Source organism: Blastocystis hominis, assembly GCF_000151665.1.
Source record: "Blastocystis hominis, Singapore isolate B (sub-type 7) whole genome shotgun sequence assembly, scaffold_2".
Taxonomy (NCBI): domain Eukaryota; class Bigyra; order Opalinata; family Blastocystidae; genus Blastocystis; species Blastocystis hominis.
In genome coordinates this window covers 1,385,680-1,400,518 of record NW_013171827.1, presented here as the reverse complement: position 1 = coordinate 1,400,518, position 14,839 = coordinate 1,385,680, and the positions used below count along the sequence as shown (strand labels likewise).

The 14,839-nt window shown below is 47.3% G+C and overlaps 7 protein-coding genes; 2 read left to right on the top strand and 5 right to left on the bottom strand.

Moving 5' to 3' along the window:
• Window positions 1-285: 285 nt before the first annotated feature.
• Window positions 286-1,610, bottom strand: GSBLH_T00002848001 (uncharacterized protein; the record flags this gene model as incomplete). Its single annotated transcript, XM_013041368.1, has 2 exons — window positions 286-1,464; window positions 1,497-1,610. The coding sequence occupies 2 exons, from the start codon at window positions 1,608-1,610 to the stop codon at window positions 286-288; spliced, it is 1,293 nt and encodes a 430-aa protein (XP_012896822.1).
• A 771-nt stretch (window positions 1,611-2,381) lies between these two features.
• On the top strand, window positions 2,382-3,143 carry GSBLH_T00002847001 (uncharacterized protein; the record flags this gene model as incomplete). Its single annotated transcript, XM_013041367.1, has 1 exon — window positions 2,382-3,143. The coding sequence occupies one exon, from the start codon at window positions 2,382-2,384 to the stop codon at window positions 3,141-3,143; it is 762 nt and encodes a 253-aa protein (XP_012896821.1).
• Window positions 3,144-3,407: 264 nt separating this feature from the next.
• On the bottom strand, window positions 3,408-4,868 carry GSBLH_T00002846001 (uncharacterized protein). XM_013041366.1 has 5 exons: window positions 4,708-4,868; window positions 4,495-4,674; window positions 4,285-4,461; window positions 3,529-4,255; window positions 3,408-3,498 (listed from the first exon to the last, which is right to left on the bottom strand). Exons 1-5 carry the CDS (start codon window positions 4,775-4,777, stop codon window positions 3,468-3,470), a joined length of 1,185 nt encoding a protein of 394 aa, XP_012896820.1. The 5' UTR covers window positions 4,778-4,868; the 3' UTR covers window positions 3,408-3,467.
• A 703-nt stretch (window positions 4,869-5,571) lies between these two features.
• GSBLH_T00002845001 (uncharacterized protein) lies at window positions 5,572-6,578 on the bottom strand (the record flags this gene model as incomplete). The annotated part of the gene is made up of 4 exons (XM_013041365.1): window positions 5,572-5,841; window positions 5,871-5,947; window positions 5,982-6,116; window positions 6,152-6,578. The coding sequence occupies 4 exons, from the start codon at window positions 6,576-6,578 to the stop codon at window positions 5,572-5,574; spliced, it is 909 nt and encodes a 302-aa protein (XP_012896819.1).
• Window positions 6,579-7,787: 1,209 nt separating this feature from the next.
• Window positions 7,788-7,992, bottom strand: GSBLH_T00002844001 (uncharacterized protein; the record flags this gene model as incomplete). XM_013041364.1 has 1 exon in its annotated part: window positions 7,788-7,992. The coding sequence occupies one exon, from the start codon at window positions 7,990-7,992 to the stop codon at window positions 7,795-7,797; it is 198 nt and encodes a 65-aa protein (XP_012896818.1). The 3' UTR covers window positions 7,788-7,794.
• A 4,586-nt stretch (window positions 7,993-12,578) lies between these two features.
• GSBLH_T00002843001 (uncharacterized protein) lies at window positions 12,579-13,295 on the bottom strand. XM_013041363.1 has 2 exons: window positions 12,983-13,295; window positions 12,579-12,948 (listed from the first exon to the last, which is right to left on the bottom strand). The coding sequence occupies exons 1-2, from the start codon at window positions 13,172-13,174 to the stop codon at window positions 12,934-12,936; spliced, it is 207 nt and encodes a 68-aa protein (XP_012896817.1). The 5' UTR covers window positions 13,175-13,295; the 3' UTR covers window positions 12,579-12,933.
• A 368-nt stretch (window positions 13,296-13,663) lies between these two features.
• GSBLH_T00002842001 (uncharacterized protein) lies at window positions 13,664-14,829 on the top strand (the record flags this gene model as incomplete). Its single annotated transcript, XM_013041362.1, has 4 exons — window positions 13,664-13,845; window positions 13,892-14,314; window positions 14,345-14,417; window positions 14,449-14,829. 4 exons carry the CDS (start codon window positions 13,664-13,666, stop codon window positions 14,827-14,829), a joined length of 1,059 nt encoding a protein of 352 aa, XP_012896816.1.
• Between the last annotated feature and the right edge of the window lie 10 nt (window positions 14,830-14,839).

Below are 14,839 nucleotides of genomic sequence, written 5' to 3'. Positions count from 1 at the left end.
AAGTATTGTTATTATAGACTATATTTGGGATATAAAGATGTGTGTAAGTACCTAGTGTGTATATAATTATTTACACTGTATTTCGGACGTTAAGGAATCCCCAAAGTTTGTTTTGCATTCGTAGTGTTAACTCGTCTCATGATGCATCACATCAACAATCATTTTTTCTTTTTTGAACCACTAAACCCTAAAAACACCTCTGTCTCCATAGGCTAACGCACTTTCCCTTATTAAACCTTTCATAATTAGAAATTTATATAACAAATAATGCAATATGCTTCCCCTTTACATGCAAATATCATCCCAGTTCACGTTAGGAACACTCAAACCAGGGAGACAAATGTTACGAAGCATGTTGTTCTGCTTAGAAGAGAACGGCAATTTGTGACCGCACTTCTTCACCAGCATCAGAGACAGCTCACGGACACAATCAGCGCTGTAAGCTTCAGAAGGAGCATTCATAGCGTTGTTAGCAGCCTTCTCGTTCATCAGAGCGCTTCCCAGACGCATCAATTCAACTTCACGCTTCGCCTCAGCAATCAGTTCGTTCTCGTAAGCCTTCAAAGCAGATTCCTTGTTCTTATCATCCGCACGGATCGCAGCCCACTTAGCAAGATGAAGAGGCACTTCCGACACAGGAACGTTGCTCTCGCTCTTCGAAACCTTGTAAGACTTACGAAGACTTCTAGAAGGAAGCTCTCCGAAGAACTCAGAGACCTTGAGATCGCGGAAAGTCATATCTCCAAACTCAGAAACGTTCTGATCAGAGGACTCAGCAACAGAAGCCTTCACGGAATCGAAAATCTCTCCAATGGTGCAATCAGGATTCTGTTCCAGATAATCCAGATAGAAATTATCCCAAAGTCCAGCCATGCAAGCGCCCAAGTGCTTCTCACCAATGTAATCCTCAGGAGGGCAGTTGCTCATGTAAGCATTATGATGAGCATCAGCAGAAGTCATCACGTAGATGTTGATATCAGTGGGAAGATTAGGGAACATGGATCCCGAATGGCAAGCCTCCATGAACCACACCCACTTACCGTACAGCTTCTTCTCGTACGCAGTCTTAAGAGCACCGACCAAAGCAGCCGAGCGAACATAATCACCACCAACACAAATGATATCATCACCACCATGGTCAATGAAATAAGTGAACACAGTATCCTCAGGTCCAGCATTCAATACCTTAGGATTCTCCTTACCAGTCGCCTCTTTCACAGTCTCAGCGTCTCCAGAAAGAATAGCCAAGAACACTTTCTCGTTGATTTCATCATCAGTGTAATCAACATGATCAAAGCATCCATATTTAGCCCAATCACCATCAGTGTTATCAGCAGGATCAGTGAAAATCATTCCAGGATAAGGATTTCTGCTAGTGTTCACATCAGTAGTGTAGGTCATGTAAATAATGTTTTCAGGCTTAATTCCAGCACGAATGAGGTCGGTGTACACACGGCAAGGATCCTATTGATTAGAATATGAATATACATTCATACGCTAGTGATAGAATAGTTGCTCCAACCATCAGCAGTACCAAACACCATCGCATACTTTTCAGCAGCAGCAAGTGCAGCCAAGAGAATCACCAAATAGGCAGTAAAAGTTCTCATAATCGCTTACGAAATAAATTATGAAAAAGAGAAAAGATAGGAAGAAATATTATTTCTATTTCCAAAAATAGTGTTGTATTTTCATAAGTGCGTCATTTATCATGTTGATTTGTTTCTCTCATTGAATGAATTGTGAATTTCGTATCATGTTTCTTATCTAATGATTATCTCTGTTATTCTATATGTTATTATAATCTTCAAATCAACTATAGAAAACTTTGAACTACCGAGATATTATCCTTTCCATTTCCATATATAATTCTCATTCATCATTGTGGATAATTAATATTAGCCAAAATTAGCCAAAATTCTAATCCTAAAAGTTTTTCCAATCTTTTAGGAACACAAACCTCAAGATAACTTGAAAATATCATTTTTGAAACAAATAATTAGAGTAACTCAATGAATTGAGATAATTATAAGGAAATTACACTGGATTCGTTACATGCAAATATCATCCCAGTTCACGTTAGGAACACTCAAACCAGGGAGACAAATGTTACGAAGCATGTTGTTCTGCTTAGAAGAGAACGGCAATTTGTGACCGCACTTCTTCACCAGCATCAGAGACAACTCACGGACACAATCAGCGCTGTAAGCTTCAGAAGGAGCAGTCATAGCGTTGTTAGCAGCCTTCTCGTTCATCAGAGCGCTTCCCAGACGCATCAATTCAACTTCACGCTTCGCCTCAGCAATCAGTTCGTTCTCGTAAGCCTTCAAAGCAGATTCCTTGTTCTTATCATCCGCACGGATCGCAGCCCACTTAGCAAGATGAAGAGGCACTTCCGACACAGGAACGTTGCTCTCGCTCTTCGAAACCTTGTAAGACTTACGAAGACTTCTAGAAGGAAGCTCTCCGAAGAACTCAGAGACCTTGAGATCGCGGAAAGTCATATCTCCAAACTCAGAAACGTTCTGATCAGAGGACTCAGCAACAGAAGCCTTCACGGAATCGAAAATCTCTCCAATGGTGCAATCAGGATTCTGTTCCAGATAATCCAGATAGAAATTATCCCAAAGTCCAGCCATGCAAGCGCCCAAGTGCTTCTCACCAATGTAATCCTCAGGAGGGCAGTTGCTCATGTAAGCATTATGATGAGCATCGCTAGAAGTCATCACGTAGATGTTGATATCAGTGGGAAGATTAGGGAACATGGATCCCGAATGGCAAGCCTCCATGAACCACACCCACTTACCGTACAGCTTCTTCTCGTACGCAGTCTTAAGAGCACCGACCAAAGCAGCCGAGCGAACATAATCACCACCAACACAAATGATATCATCACCACCATGGTCAATGAAATAAGTGAACACAGTATCCTCAGGTCCAGCATTCAATACCTTAGGATTCTCCTTACCAGTCGCCTCTTTCACAGTCTCAGCGTCTCCAGAAAGAATAGCCAAGAACACTTTCTCGTTGATTTCGTCATCAGTGTAATCAACATGATCAAAGCATCCATATTTAGCCCAATCACCATCAGTGTTATCAGCAGGATCAGTGAAAATCATTCCAGGATAAGGGTTATCTGGTAGGTGCAAATTAGTTGTATAGGTCATGTAAATAATGTCTTCCAACTTAAGAGTCTTGGAGATGGAATTGGGTTATATCCTTTTTTTTAAGTGTACATTTCTCATATCAAGTTGTCAATAGCTTTCAAAACAGAATTATTATGAACATGCCCCATCCAATTATCATAGGATTACGTTCACTCACTTATGAATCGAGCTCTATTGTAATATGATTGATATCCCATTCACTCATCGATTTATTGTTCTCTTTTCTCCAACAAACAATCCGCATTGTCAACAATAACTCATATATATGCTTAGACTTTATAAAACAATCCAACTTGCAATCTACGCCTTGCAAATCTTCACCATCACTGCTCTACCTTTCACTATTCCTCCTTTTCCCTACCTCAATTCATCGTTCTCCTTCTGCAATCGTTTCCACCGCTCCTCCGCCTCTCTCACTCTTCTCTTCAGCGCTTCATTCTCATTCCGTAGCCGCAGCACGTCCTCCGTTTTGCTCTCCCCCAGCACGCTATCCACGCACAGCTTCTCGAACTCCCGATTTGCCTGCGTCAATTGATGAATCGTCCGCTGCTTCGCCGCCAATTCCTTCTCATAATACTTCACCGTCTCCGCGTGGAACTCCTCCAAATGCTTCAACTTCTGCTGCAGAACGTCCGTCTGCACCGATAACGGCCGCATCGACGCTTCGAACGCCTCATCGTCATCGTTGCTGCCGTCGTCGCTGCTGCGCGTGAGGTCCACCAGCTCCGCCACAGCGGGCGCTGCGGTTGATGGATTGGAAAACGTGTTGGATGGCTTGTAAGGAGCGTTTTGGGTGTAAGAAGCGTTCTGTGTGGGTTTTTGGGAAGCGTTCTGTGCAGGTTTTTGGGAGTAAGGAGTGTTTTGTGTGGGCTTTTGGGAGTAAGAGGGTTGTGTGGGCTTTTGGGAAGGGTTCTGTGTGGGCTTTTGGGAGGGTTTCCAACTCTGCGTGGAGGTTTCCGTGAAGGCAGGCGTGTCTGTGGGTGTGAGAATGGCAGTTTGCAAGGATTGATTGATGGGCGGTTGGAGAGCTGTTGCCTTATCGATCTTGCGCAGCGACAAGTGGACGAGCAGCACGCAATTGGAGTACACTACGCTCGAATCGCTCGCCAGCACAAACCGAAATCGGACATCACCGCGGGGCAGCTGTGCTCGTTGTCCAGCATGTCCTTCAAGTGCACGGTGTCGTGGAGTTCGATCGAAGCGTCGCTCGCGGAGACGCAGGAATCGTCCGGGCAGCAGGCTAAATTGAATGCCAGTTCTTCGAAATCAGGGATAAACTCGCAGACAAGCCGCTCTGAATAGTAAGACAAAACCGAACACGAAAAACGGTTGGCATCGCGAAGTTGGACCATTGGAGGCTCGAGGGTTTGAAGAAAGAGGGAGAGAAGGTGGATGGGGGCATGGAAGCGAATGGGATCGAGTTTTAAAATTTGGTAGTTTGGCGGGAAATTGGGTCGTGGGATCGTTTTATATTCTCGTGTCAAAGTTAAATTAAAATTAAAAGATGCTTTCATATTATTGCTAATAAAGAGGAAAGTACTCGAAGAATAATTGCTTCGTTGTAGGAAAGAGATTAATGAATCCCATCCCTCGACTCCTTCCAAAGACATCGATAATTCGTAGTCTTCCGCACTCTCGTTTATTTTGGGATCGGAAGAAAGCAACGTAATCACGCCATTCTGAGAACCTCGCTCAAACTCTAGATTGTTCATTTTCCATCACATAAAAAAACCGAAATTCGAAATGTAGTTCGGCTGTGCGTGGTAGTGGAACATGAACCGGTACGCTCCCACCTCCGTTTGGAACACTTCGTCCCAGTTGACTCCGTCCGTCACAGCGGGGAGCTTCAGAGAAAACTCGCACGCTTTCGCATTGGAAGAAGGTGTTTTCTCATCCGACTTCCAATACACGATGATATGCAGCATGATATTATCCGCAGCGACCGCCTCCTTCCCGTTCACTTACTAAACAAACGATACCTCATATGCATCACGAGCCATGCTCCAAAATAGCTTATTCCTCGTAATCCAGCGCTGTGAACCCACATCTGTTCGTAGCGAGAGAGACGACTCCACACTCTACCACTCATCCACATCACACACGATTACGATGTTTTCCAGCACAGCTTGGTACCGCATGGCGGGCAACTCGCTGCGGTTCGTAGAGAACGCTTCCGTGAGGAAGAAGCACAAAAAGACGTTATCCGTGCTGTCGAGGCCTTCATTGCTTGTAGATGCCATTGTTAGATCGAAACGTCGATAGAAGCGACAAAACGGACAGAGGTAAAATTAATTATGATGTTCACGAGGGGTTGTAGGAAGCTGGTTTACTTTAGGAGCATTCACACAGTCGAAATCAGGTGTGATTCTAGCAACAAGTGTCAGGTGTCCAACAAACATGCCATCTATTCTCTCTTCTCTTTAGCTTTGTAGTTTGTATAGTAAAAGCGAATGAACAGCAGGAAGTACGAGCCGATAATCCCCAGTCCGGAGTATGCGGCACGTGCCGTTCCAAAACAGGTTCGCGGCTCTTCCCAGAGATGGAGAGCGCAATAAGTGCACACAATCAAGTCTACAATGAACTGCACGATCTGGAAGAGGGTGAGGTATTGCTTCCACCAGCAACGGATGTGCAGAGACGACATCAAATAGTACGAGTACATCACGACGTGGACCTAGATTCAATTCATCCGAACAAACATACGATCAAGTTCATGAGAATGGGAACCCACTGAACCGGCGTGTAATCGTTCTGTTGGATGTAGGTTAGGAGCGCGGTGACTGTGAGTTAACAAAAATCAGGGAGAGCGATTACTTGCGTGGTGGTACCAGTGGAGAAAAATGAGCGGACGCTTTTTCAGAAGAATCACATAGGTGTCCACGAACTCATAGAACTTGAGTAAGTAGTTCATATAGTACAAAACGTGCAGAGACGCATTGTCGTGCGTTTCTAGAGTGTGATGCACAACAGTCAAAGAAAAATACCTGCACTACAAATAGAATGGTAAAAGCCGTTCTTATATATATCTTGGAACACATAGAAAGCGATTCCAGCTGCCAATGCAGCGGAGGCGAGCATCAAGAGTGTATTGTGGATCACAACAACCCGTCCAAGGTTCACTGGCTTCCGGTCATTCATTATCCCCTGAATCACGGGAAGACTGATCACATAACAGCTAATGATCGTGGCCACTGTTGATGGAGACGTTAGAGGCGTTACTCCTTGCACATAGCGAAACGACTGATCAAAGTTCTTCAGAACCTCAATCACGTTTGTCGCATACAAAATAATGTACAGGAGGGAGGTCCACACAGTTGCAACCACAAAATAGAGGAATCCATTTAGGAAAGAGGGAATAACCAAATCATTCTGCACTTGTGACACCTCTTTCTTGGAACCCGTAGAATCCATTTTCATACACTTCTCTCTCACCTTTACTGCCTTCATCTAGGAAAATGAAACTCGGTGACACTTTTCAAAGAATGACACCTGAAGCGAAGCAAGAAAGAAGGCATTCCAACAAACATGCGACCAATTAAAAAATATAAAGAGAAGGTGATTACATCGCATAACATACAGGCAACTATTCACTCTTATCAGAGGTTGAAATCATCTCAATCGTTGAGGTTTCTTTCTTCCGCATCTGCGAATCCATATACTTCCTCTCCTCCATATAACTCAACACGCACTTTATAATCAGATAAACGACCACCAGCACCAGAATAAACCCTGCCACAATATTCATCACCGTTTGGCCTAAAAAATAGTCCCGATTTCTGGAATTCACGTTGGATTTCGACATCCGGCGAGGGAACGATCGTTGGAATGGACTCAGTGCATCCTGTGGTTCCTCTCAATGTGTAGGGAACGTTGTTAAGTTCGATCGAATTGTCTAAATAATTGATGAGGAATTCCTGTTGTGTGGAGATTTGGATTTGATAGGAGAGGAATAGGGAAGCACTGCCGTAGAAACATTGAATATCACTAGCTAGGTATGGAAGAATAAAACAGATACGATATGGGTACAGAGATCAGGCTCTCGTCGGGTAATACGCATAATTCCCCGTTTATCAACGTGCAGCACACACCATCGTTTACGAGAGGCGCGTACTTCAGGATTGACACTTCGACGTCTTTGATGGTTCCTACGAAAGTGGTGGAGTCTATTTTTGTTCAAGAAATTGGGTTCTCCCTACTTACTGAATTCGATGTTTGTGAAGCTATTTCAATTCTTTGGGAATTACGCAAAAGCAAAACCTACTTGTTTGTAACATAAAAGGACATTTCAGTGCAGTTGTTTCCGTTGTATGAAATATCAGTAATATACATTTCAGAGACAACACCCGATTCGTCTCCATAAATCGTACACATTTGCTTAATACCTATAGGGAAATGAGGACCAGTGCTTCCCACTATTTTTCCCTCGATTAATACACGATGCTTCAAACTCTCCACATTCTATAAAAGTGAGAGTACCTTCCAAATATCACTTTGCGCAACAGCTTGAAAAATGACGAATAGATAAAAGAACGCAAAAAGCATAAAGAAGAATTGACGAATTAGTTTTGTCGCTATGAATGTGTGTGTGCGTGTGTGTATATGTTATTTAAAAAACAAGGGATCCAAACTAGTATAACATAAGTTCATTCTCCAGTTCAAAGCGATCCATGTCCAGCACTGTGTCCATTTCCTGTGCACATGATTCCAATTTGATTTTCCACGCTTCCATTTCCTTCAACTCCGTTCGGATTTTGCTTTCGACTCGTTTGATCTGCTGATCGAACCACTTCCGATGCAATCCCGACGATTTCGTTAGCGTTTGCATCTCTGCATTTTCGCTTTCATTTGAATTCATTTCACGATTTTGATATGAAAAAGATGAGAAAGAAGATGCATAAGAAAATGAGTTTTGTTTTTGTTTTTGTTTTTGTTTTTGTGTTTCATTCAATTCAATTTCGATTTTCCACTTTTTGCTCCATTCCTCGATTCGTTTCTCCGTTTCCACGGTTAGCTCCACTTCCGGATTCTCCAACTCCGATCGAATTCGATTCGAAATCTCATTGAAATAGTGCCAATTTCCGCCAATCGTATAAACCGCGGTTTTCCACACGAAAAAATCGACCTCCTTCTGCTGCGGGCGTTTCACTTCTTCGATGAATTTCGAAACTTCAACCCCCAAATTCCAAAAATCGGCCTGATTTATGGAATTCCAAAAATAGAGCCTTTTTCTTCGATCCGACGGGAGTTTCTCCAATTCGCGTTCCGTCCATTGGTCGCACAGAATGATGTGGAATAACCGCGGGGAATCCGTCAGCTTCGCGACTTGGGTTTCCCGCCAAGTTTCGAATTCCATCGAATTGTCCGGGAGTTTCATTTTGTGTATCTGGATTTCCACGTTTCCACGATCGGATGGGTGGATTCGATTTGAAACCTCCAATTTCCCGCGGGAACTAATGAAAATGACAAAAAAAGGGACTACTTTGGAATGTCAAAAATCTGGACTTTTTTCGTCAAAATAGAAACGAAGGGGGAGCCAATCGAAACGCTGGACAGAATTCCATCGAATTCTTCGGATGAAACTCCCTCCGTGGACACCCAATCGATGGCCAATTTTCCCGCGGTTTTCAACGGGAGTTTCATCAAAATGAATTGGGGAGTTTCATGAATTCGTTTTGAAACCGTTTTTTCCATTGTGTTCCACCGAATTCTCTTGGAAGCGTGTCGTTTCGCAAAGTCTTCGATGTTTCCATCGATGGAACACAATTCAATTCCGCGGTTTTTCCTCAGTTCGATTCGAAGGTTCGATAGAAGGTTCTTTCGATGGAATTGGAGGCGTTTCATTTCGGCGATTCGTTTCTGAAGGCGTTTCATCTGCGTATCGAGCGAAGCCAATTTGCCGCCCATTTTCGTTTCGAATTCATTCATTCGGTTTTGTAGATTCGAAGAAAATTCGTTCAGCCAATCAGCGTGCTTCGATACAGCGGTCGTTACCGCGGTGTTCAGAACCGCGGGGGAATCGACCAGCGAAAACAAAAACGTGGTTTCATCTTCTGGGGAAACTGGGGAAACTGGGGAAACCGGGGAAGAGGGAACCTCGGAGAAGGCGAAGGAGGCGGGAACTGGCGGGGGCGAAGGGGGCGTTTCTTTCAGCGGGAGTTTCACTGGTGGGGGTGGGATGGGTTTCGCTGGGAGTTTCATTGGGAGTTTCGAGGCGGGTTGGTTCGGAGGATTGGGATTGAAAGAAAACTTGGGCTGATTGAAAACAGTGGAAACAGTGGAAACAGTGGAAACAGTGGAAACAGTGGATGGTTCCGTTGGTGATAATGATGAAAGAGGATTCATGGAAGAATTCTTGGATGAATTCATGAATGGGTTTGTGGAAGGAATCAATGAAGGAGGATTCATTAATGGATTCATTAATGGTCTTGTGGCTGATGGTTCCATGGATGGGTTCATTAATGGTCTTGTGGCTGATGGTTCCATGGCTGATGAATTCGTGGATTCGTTCATCGATAAATTCATAAATGATTTCTTTTCTTCTTCCGGCTTCGCCGCACCGAAACTCCCAGAAAAGGGGAAACCCTTCGGCAGCGTGAAACCCCCTTGGAACGGGAGGCGCACGCCCCCTTCCACGTTTCCCTGGTTCTCCGATTCCGGTACCGCGAACACATTCCCATCCCCCGCGGGAATCCGATCCCACACCACCGAGTCCCCGCGGGAAATTCCCTCCTTCGACAGCGGTAATCCCCGCGGGAATTCCGCACTCAGATCCCACTCGCTGCTGTTCCCCGCGGGAATCCACAATCCCTCGCTAGAACCAATCGGGGAAACCGGGGAAACCGGGGAAACGGAGAAACCCGAGACCGCATCCATCGCTCCCGGCACTTCCGAAACTGGAGTAACTGGAGTAACTGGAGAAACCGAGGTAACCGAGGTAACCGATGGAATGGGAGAAATCGGAGAAACCGAGGTAACGGAGGTCCCGGGCGTTTCGCGCATCCCATCCATCGAATTCTTCGAAACTCCCATTCCCGCGGTTTTCGCGTCATCTTCGGGTAAAAAATCCGCGGGAACGCTGTCGGCGCTGCGGATGTGGGAAAAAAGCGGGTCGGGCGCGGGCGCGTGGGCGACGGCGAAAGGTAGAACCAGGTTAACCGCGGGGATTGGCGGAGGATCCTCGGCGCAGGCGCCCAGAATCACGTCCTCGAGGGAAAAGCCGCTATTTCTCAAGAACCGCGGGGAATCGCCCACCTCAGTTTGGCCTGGATGAGCGAGGGCGGGAAGGAGGGAAACGGGGAAGGCGGCAGGTTTCTCCGTTTCCCCTCCTCGAGGCGGGAGACGGTCTGATCCGCGGGGTTCCACGCCAGATTGAAACTGTCCAGAACCGCGGGGATTTCAAACGGCGCGGCGAAGAAAATCTGGCCGATTTCTGGATAGGGAAACGTGGAAACGCGCTTGCTGTAGAGATACGCTCCCGCCATGTGCCGCACTACGTGAAACCCCCGGAACACAATCACGTGTTTTGTACTTGTCGCAGAGGAACAGTATTACGACCAAGGGGGGTAACGCCTCGCACAGTCGAAACAGGGAAACCAGATCTCCCGCCTACCCGTCATCATGGCATCATTCCCGCGGTTCTCTACCTCCATCAGCTGGATGAGCCGAATAACCGCGAGGAAACGCCGCCGATTGCGCGCCGCGATGTGCGGAGGAAGGTGTGTCGTCGCGCTCTCCAGCACCACGACCGATTTCGCGATGGTGTTCGCCGGGTCGATCTAGGAGAAACGTGGAAACGTGGAAACTACCAAGGAGGGGAATAGGAGTCGTTGATTATCATAGTAAAGCGCGTAGTAACCGAGAAACTCCCCGCAGTTCTGCAGAGCGTCGAATCGGTCTAGATGAAACGCCCAAAACGTGGAAACGGAGGTTGACGGCGGTGGTATAAAGGATGAAAAGCTGGGTGAGCCAGCTGCTGAGAGACTTGTTGCGTTGGTTCATGAACTCATCATCATGGAAGAGGTAGTGAGAGAAGAGGATCAGGAAGCGGCACATGTACTCGTGGATGCGAATACAGACGTCGATATGTGCTGCGGGTGAGAGGAGCAGAGAAAAGAAGCATGATTACGATTGATGTCTTTGCCTTGCCATAAGGACTCGCGGTATACCATCTTCAGACGGTCGTGGATGAAGGTGTACACCGAGGAGAACGTTACGATTTTGTTACTACCGGAAAAATATTCAATTTGCAGAATACTTAATTCGCGGGTCTGGCAAATTTATGTGATTCAGACAGTTGTGGAATAGGTGGAGAACCGTCTTTTCGAGTACTACAGGCGGACTACTCATCATGAATTGAGGAATGGATAATACCGAAGGTTGTCCGTGTTTTTCACTTCATCATTGTTGGGTCGAGCATATACACTGACTAATAGCTCAGTCTGCGGACACTCTTGACCCGTTTCCTCATTTACGATCGATGGATCGGCTCCTTCCAGATAGTGAATCATATCCTGCTGCTCCGATTCAGTATAACTAGAAAAATCAGCATCAACTCTTCCGATCCCTACTTCCTACCGAGAGAATTCGCTATTCGCCGATTTGTCTCGATAAGAGAGCACATACGCAGACATCGAGCCGAGGGATTGGTTACGTCCCCATTATTCTTATTTCTATCTTCTATGTAGAGGCTATATGCATAGAGATAGTATTTGCTTGGTTGTTGCGACATACCAGAGGCAAGAATATATATATATATATATATATATTAGAAAGTTGGTAAGGACTGGGAGTTTTTTTTGGGTCTTTTATTATTTTGATTTTGATTTTGCTTTCAATTTCTATTATTATGGCACCGAAAAAAGATACTACAAAGAAATCGTCTGCCATTGTTGGGAAAAAGATTACTCCGAAAGTTGGAAGTCAGTCATCTGCAGCTGCAAATGTGGTAAAACGCGACAAACTTGTAATGTCGTTCACTGCAAACGCAAATCTGAATAATGCAGCGCTTCCGGTTGCTGGCAGTGAGTTAGTGTGGCTTTCTAAAGTTTCTATGATAAAATGTGGGTTAACGTACGGAGACACTGTGATTGTACAAACAATGGTTGATGGAAATCGCATTTTTGCAAGTAGGTTCTTCTTTCTGCGATTTAGGATAGCTGCCTCTGTGCGTCTGGACAAAGGTTTGAAGGAATCGGAAGTATTGTGTTCGGAGACCTTGTTTCGGTGTATTTCGCACCAGATGGGGATTACTCCTGTTACAATATTCCGTCTCACTCCGAATTCCCTGATCGTCCCAGCAGACCGAATCGTTATCTCAGTACTGCAGTGATCATTTCATGGTAATGCATAGTTGTTTTGCAATCGAAGCGAATTCGACCGTTTCAACAAAGACCGTGGTTCAACAAACAGCAACGAAGATCTCCTGCACTCCATCCTCCTCAAGCTGCTCGGCAGCCACTGCCTCAAAGGCCAGTCGCTTCTTTTTTCCTACATGGGAGTAATGAAACTCCCGTCCTTGAATCGTAGATTGCCGTGCGCGGCCTCGTTACCGATTTATTCCTTTCTCTCCCGCCCATACAAGACGAAACGCCCGACAACACGCCGGCGCCGCTGAAATTGGGGGAAATTTTGGCATCCACAGGGATTACCTTGATTTACAAGGACGACTCCCACCCCCAGAATGAAACTCCCATCAATAACAATGAAACTTCCATAAATAGTGAAACTCCCATAAATAGTGAAACTAACTCCACCAATAATGACACACTTACAAATGAAACTTCTATTAATAATGAAACTCCCACCAATAATGAAACTCCCTCCACCAATAATGAAACTCCCACCAATAATGAAACGCCCTCCACCAATAATGAAACGCCCCTCAGTGTATTGGACGCGGCGGTCGGCGGCCTTTCGGGTCCCAAGCGCGCGCTGCAGCAGCTCGTGTCCGCCTCGCTGTTCCACGCGGAAGCGTTCCTCTCCCGCGGGATCCGTCCCCCGCGGGGCATCCTTCTGTTCGGTCCGCCCGGAACGGGGAAAACGCTTCTGGTTCGCTCGTTAGTGTCGGCGTACCGGCTCTCTTTCTTCACCGCCAATCTCGCTCTTCTTCTTTCTCACCACGCCGGCGACTCCGAGCGTCGCCTTGCCGCGCTTTTCGCCCGCGCGCGCCACGCCGCGCCCGCCATTCTCTTCCTCGACGAGATCGACGCGCTCTGCCCCCCGCGGGAATCCGTCGGACCCGCCACGGCGCGGCTGGCGTCGCTTTTGCTGTCGCTGTTCGACCAGCTGGCGGAGCGCGTGGTGGTAATCGGTGCGACCAATCGGTGAGCGCACAGAACCGCGGTGACGCGTAGACCGCGGGGATTGGACCCCGCGCTGCGCAGACCGGGAAGGTTCGACCGGGAGGTGGAAGTGGAGGTACCCACGGTGGCGGAGAAACGGTCGATTCTGGAGGTAGGATTTGGCGGGAAAAAAACAGGCGAAGATTCTGCTGCGCGATGTGCCGAATTCGCTGGGGGAAACGGACCGCGACTACCTCGCCGACCACACGAACGGCTTCACAGGCGCCGATTTGCGGCTTCTTCTCACCGAATCCACTCTCTACCGACTCAACCAGCTCCAAACCGATGATCATGAGCATGAACATGATGATCATCATGATGATCATGATGATGCAACGGTCGACGTTCCCAGGCTGTAGATGCACGAATCTCCCTCGATCCTAGCGACTTCTCTTCGGTGCTGGCGGTATTGCCGCGCATCCGTCCCTCGGCGCTGCGCGAGGTTTCGATTTCTTCGCCGAACGTGCATTGGCGGCAAATCGGCGGACTCGAGCCGGTAAAAGCGCGGCTCCGCGAGCTCCTGGAGTGGCCTCTTCGCTTCACCGCCCAGTTCGCGCGGTTCCACGTTTCTCCACCGAAGGGCGTTTTGCTGTACGGTCCGCCGGGCTGCTCGAAAACGCTTCTCGCGAAAGCGGTCGCCACCGAGGCGAACATGAACTTCATCTCCGTCAAGGGACCGGAATTGTATTCCAAGTACGTCGGAGAGAGCGAGCAGGCCGTCGCCGCGGTCTTCCGCAAGGCGCGGCTCAGCAGTCCCTGCGTGATTTTCTTCGACGAGATCGACGCGTTCGCGGTGGATTCCCGCGGGTAGAGTCACGTGCAGAGCGCGCGAGGCAGCAGCAGCGGCGTCACCGAGCGCGTGGTGAGCCAGTTCCTCACGGAGTTGGACGGGATTCACGCGCTGAAACGCGTGGGGTTCCGCGGGAATGGATGATTGGAAGGTTCTCGTCATCGCAGCGACCAATCGGCCCGATCTGCTCGACCCCGCGCTGCTGCGTCCGGGACGGCTGGACACGCATATCTTCTTGGGACTGCCCGATGTGGAGGCGCGGAGGAAGATTCTGGAGGTGCATTTGGAGAAAGTGCCCTGCGATGATGATGTCGACGCGCAGGAAATCGCGGAGCGGACGGAAGGATACAGCGGAGCAGAGCTGGCTGCGGTGTGCTCGGACGCGTGTCTCACAACGCTGAGCGAGAACAAGGACGCGGAGAAAGTCGATCAGAAGCATTTGCGATTGGCACTGGAACACGTCAAAGCCAGAACCAATCCAGAACTACTGAAGCTGTATATCGAGTTCAACGAGAAGGGGAAAGCGAAATAAACGTCTTTTA